This window comes from Fusarium oxysporum, chromosome 8 (assembly GCF_000149955.1).
Source record: "Fusarium oxysporum f. sp. lycopersici 4287 chromosome 8, whole genome shotgun sequence".
Classification (NCBI taxonomy): domain Eukaryota; kingdom Fungi; phylum Ascomycota; class Sordariomycetes; order Hypocreales; family Nectriaceae; genus Fusarium; species Fusarium oxysporum.
In genome coordinates this window covers 2,412,327-2,418,803 of record NC_030993.1, presented here as the reverse complement: position 1 = coordinate 2,418,803, position 6,477 = coordinate 2,412,327, and the positions used below count along the sequence as shown (strand labels likewise).

General features: G+C 49.9%; 3 protein-coding genes across 3 annotated transcripts; 1 reads left to right on the top strand and 2 right to left on the bottom strand.

Annotated features, from left to right (window-relative positions):
- Positions 1 to 32: 32 nt before the first annotated feature.
- On the top strand, positions 33 to 1,283 carry FOXG_03418 (phosphoenolpyruvate carboxykinase; the record flags this gene model as incomplete). Its single annotated transcript, XM_018381140.1, has 1 exon — positions 33 to 1,283. The coding sequence occupies one exon, from the start codon at positions 33 to 35 to the stop codon at positions 1,044 to 1,046; it is 1,014 nt and encodes a 337-aa protein (XP_018237557.1). The 3' UTR covers positions 1,047 to 1,283.
- A 119-nt stretch (positions 1,284 to 1,402) lies between these two features.
- FOXG_03417 (uncharacterized protein) lies at positions 1,403 to 3,509 on the bottom strand (the record flags this gene model as incomplete). Its single annotated transcript, XM_018381139.1, has 5 exons — positions 1,403 to 2,027; positions 2,075 to 2,566; positions 2,619 to 3,056; positions 3,106 to 3,299; positions 3,349 to 3,509. 5 exons carry the CDS (start codon positions 3,507 to 3,509, stop codon positions 1,630 to 1,632), a joined length of 1,683 nt encoding a protein of 560 aa, XP_018237556.1. The 3' UTR covers positions 1,403 to 1,629.
- Positions 3,510 to 4,887: 1,378 nt separating this feature from the next.
- Positions 4,888 to 6,376, bottom strand: FOXG_03416 (uncharacterized protein). Its single transcript, XM_018381138.1, has 3 exons — positions 6,202 to 6,376; positions 6,074 to 6,146; positions 4,888 to 6,025 (listed from the first exon to the last, which is right to left on the bottom strand). The coding sequence occupies exons 1-3, from the start codon at positions 6,247 to 6,249 to the stop codon at positions 5,118 to 5,120; spliced, it is 1,029 nt and encodes a 342-aa protein (XP_018237555.1). The 5' UTR covers positions 6,250 to 6,376; the 3' UTR covers positions 4,888 to 5,117.
- Positions 6,377 to 6,477: the final 101 nt, after the last annotated feature.

Here is a 6,477-nt window from a genome sequence, read left to right as displayed (position 1 = left end):
TGGTCATTCTCGGTACCGAGTACGCTGGTGAGATGAAGAAGGGTGTCTTCACTGTCCTCTTCTACGAGATGCCTATCAAGCACAACGTCCTCACTCTCCACTCCTCTGCCAACGAGGGCAAGAACGGCGATGTTACACTCTTCTTCGGTCTCTCTGGAACTGGCAAGACCACTCTCTCCGCCGACCCCAACCGAGCTCTCATTGGTGACGACGAGCACTGCTGGTCCGACAACGGTGTCTTCAACATCGAGGGAGGTTGCTACGCTAAGACCATTGGCCTGTCGGCCGAGAAGGAGCCCGATATCTTTGGCGCTATCCGATACGGTTCCGTCCTCGAGAACGTCGTCTTCGACCCTCTCACCCGTGAGGTCGACTACGACGATGCCACCCTCACTGAGAACACCCGATGTGCCTACCCCATCGAGTACATTTCCAACGCCAAGATTCCTTGCCTGTCTCCCAACTCCCCCTCCAACATCATCCTCCTCACATGTGACGCCCGCGGTGTTCTGCCCCCTATCTCCAAGCTCGACCGCAACCAGACCATGTTCCACTTCATCTCTGGTTACACCTCCAAGATGGCCGGTACTGAGGACGGCGTCACCGAGCCCCAGGCTACCTTCTCCAGCTGCTTCGCCCAGCCATTCCTTGCTCTGCACCCCATGAAGTACGCCAAGATGCTTGCCGACAAGATCGAGACTCACAAGGCCAACGCCTGGCTCCTCAACACCGGTTGGGTTGGTGCCGGTTTCGCTCAGGGTGGCAAGCGATGCCCTCTCAAGTACACTCGTGCCATTCTCGATGCCATCCACTCTGGCGAACTTGCCAATGTCGAGTATGAGAACTATGAGGTCTTCAACCTCCAGGTTCCCAAGACCTGCCCCAACGTTCCCTCAGAGCTTCTCAACCCCTCCAAGGCTTGGACCGCTGGCGAGGACAGCTTCAAGACCGAGGTTGTCAAGCTGGGCAAGCTCTTCCGCGAGAACTTCACCAAGTACGAGAGCGAGGCTACCGAGGATGTCGTCAAGGCTGGTCCCGTTGTCTAAGAAGAGGAAGAATGAGAGTAAGAAAGAACAAAAGGGAAAGCGATTTTTTTTTTTTTTGCGATTGGTCATGACAAATTCGAGCAACTGTTTATCAGCTGGGTCCGGCGTCATTACATAAGGGCCATCAACCGGCTGTCCTCTCTTTTTTCGTCAAGGGATTTCTTATATAGCATGAGATTGTGTGTAATGTGAGCATGAACAAAGCTTTACGGTTTCTGCAATAGAAAAGCATTTGCCATTGATTTCTGACGTCTATTTTGCTTGTGACTCGACGATTTCAGAGATGCTGATGGAGTCTTATATTCCCCATTGCCTAAAGTAAAGGTCAAACAAAACACATTTAACGTAGGCAAAGGCATAGATAAAGTACCAAGGTACCATTCAGCGAGATTCTGTGCATCTATCTACCTAGGAGATCTCCTAGAACAATCCGATCATTCGAACAGCCTGTCGACAATGCTTCCTTTTCAGCCCTCCGGCAACTGAAAGCCGTGCTCACCCTGTCCCAAAATCGCATGTCCCATGAAGTCGATAACAACTTCATTCATAGCTTGACCAGTAATCCGCTCACGAATGCTCAAATTTACCAAGCTGCAACGGGAGCAGCAGTGTCAGCGCCCCAAGCATCCCCAGCACCAGTCTTACCGCCGTTGTCCGCACCCCAAGCATTACCGCCACCAGTGTTGCCGCCATCACCACCACCACCCCAAGCATCCCCGGTAGCGGCATTGCCAGCATCGTTGCCGGCATCCCCTCCCCAGGCGTCGCCAGCACCAGCATAGTCGTTGGGGTCGAAGTCAGAATCGGCCTCAAACTTCAAGTTGTTGCGAGCTTCACCCTCGGGAACATACTGCTGCAAGAAGTCAGGGATCTCCTGGTTAGTCTCCAGCAGTGTTCGGGTGAGAACACTGGCCATCGGCTCATCACGCTCCGAAAGGAAAGACGTGGCCACACCACGATGGCCGATGCGACCAGTTCGACCTAGCCATGTTAGTTAGGGAGTCCCAGATAGAAGAGGATAATCTTACCAATCCGATGAGTGTACTCCTCGATGCCGCCGTAGTCGATAGATGGCATGTCGTAGTTGATGACATGCAGGACATTCTGCACGTCAATGCCACGGGCAGTCACTCCGGTAGCAATGAGAATCGGAGCATTTCCAGAGCGGAAAGCCCGCATCGCGGCCTCTCGCTCCTGCTGGGTCCGATCACTGTGCATCGACGTGACTGGCAAATGCATGTTGAACAGGAAATCGTCCAAGTTGTCAGCTGCCTGGCGACTGTTTACGAAAATGATGGTACGGATACCATGCATCTCCTCAAGCAGCTTGACCAAAAGCTCCTTCTTCTCGTGGGCTTCAGCCTGCAGAACAATTTGCTTGATGTTGGCGGTAGTGCTTCCGGCTCGGCCAACGCGGAATCGGACGTGAGAAGCCGCGAGATAGTTCTTGGCCAGGTCGCGAGCGGCCTTGGGGAACGTGGCGGAGAAAAGGCTAAACTTGACGTTGCCCTCATCCTGTTCTGTTGAATAATTAGTTTCTGATCGTCTGCGTATAGATATTGTTGTACTTACCACCACCGGACAAGATTGGGTTAAGCTCCTCGGACCAGTCATCATTCAGGAGTTCATCGGCCTCATCAATCACCATGTAACGCAGGCGTCGTAGGGTCAAGACTTTAGGGCGTTGAATAAAATCTACCAGGCGCCCAGGTGTTCCGATCAGGACATCGCATCCTTTCTGGAGAAGAAGGGTCTGCTCCTTGACAGGAACACCGCCATAGACGACACCAGGACGCAGCATGGTACGATAACAAAGCTTACGAGCTTCATTGAAAATTTGGACCGCCAACTCCCGAGTGGGAACCACAATGAGCACAAGTGGCTCAGCAGTGACCTCGTCAATACCCTCGCGGAACGTCAAGGGGTTGGGACGAAACGCAGCAAGCTTCTTGGCCTTGCCCATGAGCTTGCTGAGAATGGGGATAAGGTACGCAGCAGTTTTGCCAGATCCTAAATGCAAGTTAGCGATGCCGGTAAGCACGTCAAGGGTCACACATACCTGTTTGGGCGATGCCAATGACATCGTGTCCCATTAAAATAGACGGAATAGTGAATTTTTGGATGGGCGTCGGGTTCTCATAGCCACAAAGCTCGATGTTCTCAAGCATGGCGGGGTGGACGCCAGCGTCCCTGAAGGAACTGATGGGATCGATTTTGGTCGGACCCTCCTGCTGAACCTCAATGCTCTCAATTCTATGACAGGGTTAGATGACACACAAGCCAGCAGCATGTATCAACTTACTGAGAAAAGTCGAGTCCAACTCGGTCGTGACGAATAGTGGGATCTCCAAACAATTCGAGCTCGAGCTCGGGATACTTGGGACCGACATCACCATACTCATCCTGCCAGGCATAGGCACGAGCGTTACAACCCCACTGCTGGTCACCACCACTGGTAGCCATGTAGGTGTAGTAGATAGCCTGGGGCTCAGTCCATTTGCCTTGCGACGCATCGTATCCCTGAGTGCCGGAGTTGCGGTTTGGTTCCTTCTGGTCAGCGCTAGGGAGCGCCTTCGCTCATGGCAGCGGTACCGAAAGTGTCCGCCATGGTGGTGTTTTCTGTGGGTGTATAGTTAGATGGATATTTCAAAGATAATGAAAACAGTGGAATGGGGAATGAGAAATTGAATGACTGACTTCGGAGTTGGAAAGTCTCGAGACGAGAGAGGTTGATTCAGATAGGCGGGTCGAAACGAAAGATGAACGACGTGCTTTGAGAAGGAAGGTCAGCTAAGTTTCTACAAGAATTGAGGAATCACACGCAATGCGAGAAGCAAATAAGAAAGTGTGAAAGGCAAAACAGGCGTGAGGAGAAGAAAAGAGACAGGCCAAAACACGACGGGGGATGGGGAGGTAAACAAGAGAAACATACCAGGCAACGACTTCCTGACAAAACAATAGGTAGCGACTACACCTCTTTGTAGCTCTCCTGATGTTATAGTCGAAGAAGAAAAAGAAATATCCGACTCTTCTCAAGCGAGGGCGAGATGCAGATGTGAAGAAGGAAGGGGAAAGAAAGAAGGGAAGAGAAGAGAGGTTGAGGAGTGGCTATTTGTACTTCTGCCTGCGCCGACTGTGCGTGCTGTGAATCACGGGCTCCTCAGGATTAATGCATGGAAGTGCCCGCAGAGAGGAATTGCTTCTTGTTTGCCGTTCGAGGCAGTTGCCCGTGTCAGAGGGCAGCAGTTTGCCGGCCGGTCGCCACTGCCAGTGCTAAGCTACTTCCAGGAATCTACACAACAAAGGGAAACTGTACCTAGATTGGAGGCTCAAGCCCCTAGGAGTAGAGATCGTTTCTGGTGAGTGAATACGGAGAAGGATTATTCTGTGAGTGTTCACTCTTGATGTTGAACAGTTTGGAGTTGGTTGAAATCTACAAAGCTCTGATGTCAAGTTGTAGATTGACGATTGACGAATTGAGGAACAATATTGATACCAAATGTTTATACCTTATCACATTCACCTGAAATATTGCTAGTGACAACAATGGCTGCCCATGTTGTTCTTGTGATTGTGACTTTACTTCTGCATATCTACAATGAAATACTAACAATAAGTTATGCCTTTGCCATGAATACAATGCTGGTCTGCTATCACATCATCGCAGTATGAAGGAACCGCTAGCATGTGGTATGCTCTAGGGTTCCAGTAAACTGCAGAGCTACAAGATCAGACAATGATGATTTTATTTCCATAAGGTTATCACATCTTCAAATTTGGAGGAACTTGATGGGTTTGGGTCTAAACACTCAAACACCAAACACTACCCAATCAGCCTAGCTAGGTATGTAGTAACCCGTTTGGATATTCTTCGATTGGCCCAGATGCGTTCAGTACAAACAAGAAATCCAGATCTTTGTACTGTCGCAAGTTACACAGCTCAATGTAGACAAGACTTGTAGTGATCACACAAAAGTTGTTACTAACAACAACGCTGAGCTCGAACAGGGTGGGTGACTATTTTTCACGTAATAAACCAGTAAATTTTATTATGAGGTCAGCTTGAACCTTTCACCAGAGGCTCAGGAGATCCTGGGTATCCATTGCCGTCGAACTTTCATATTCGCCCATTCCGTCTTGAAGAACTTTGTCGAGGCCAGCTGCCGCTCGACCAGTAGCACCACCCTCCTTTTTCGCTTGGTCTGTACCCTTCAGCACTGCCTCCAAGAACCTTCGCTCAAATACTCGTTGTCTGGCATCCCGACTGGAATACATTTCTCCCTCTTCGTCTCGTCGAGTACCATAAAGGTTGAGATATTCGAATGCATTCGAGTCTTGTGGGATTCGATACAAGTTGTCCCATATCTCTGACTCCTCCTCGGGAATCTCAGCTTCAGGCCGAAGACCAGCCCCCACGAACCGTGATAGCGTGGCGATTTGTCGGGCATATGTCGAAGCATCCTTTGCCCGCAGACCGGACCTTGAACCAGAAGACCATCCGGCTTTTGAATTTGTCAATGCCCACCCCATCATGGCACAGAAACTGTTTAGGGTCTTCACCCAACCACCAGGACACACGATTAAGTCGTTCTCTGCAACATCCAAAATCCATTCCATTACACCAAGAGAGTCATTGCTGATGTCCGCCGAGAGGTGCGTCATACCCGCCCGGATAAACATGATGGCTTGTTCCACACTGTGTCTGACCTCTTCGGCAGGTAATTCTCTGAAAAGCTTGAGAAGTTGACTTCGAACTGGCGTCGAGCTATCTGAGATGAGTGGAAGCAGCTTGGCGAGAACCGCATGTGTTCCCACTGGATTGACAGGGGGTTCTGCTGAAAGTTGTGAAGTAAGATAAGCCAATGCTTCTCGTCTTTGTTTATCTGACTTTGAAGAAGAGGCGAGTGAGAGATTATGTTTGAACTGTTGAACGACATCAGGGGCGACTGTTGAGAGTGATTGATGCCCCATCACAATAGCTATGACCCATCAGTAAATTGAAGGGAAACATACACAAATCTCCTCACCCTTTGACTTGAAACTTGTATCTGTGAAATTGGACGCTTTTGGCTTATCCTTCCCCACCTTGAACTTCGGCTTCTGCATCCTGTTGGTGAGTTGCACTTCATCAATTCCGTAGTGATTAAAATCATACCTGGAAGTCCTTCTGCTTCTCGCGCTTCTTCTTGTTGCTGGAACCCATGATGTCGGTTTGTCGAGACCACTAGAACAGATGTATAAAAGAACAAGTAAAGTTCGGATACCGCGCAATGTCAGGTCAATCCCAAGATAACCTTTGTTATACGGAGTACTGAGGTTTGGAGTCTTTGATCTTCAACTGATAAGATCTACTTTCCCTGTTGGGGTTCTAAAATTTTGGCGGTGTCGGATGGCAGAACCTCCATCCTGCCCCGCGGCGTCACCTTAACGC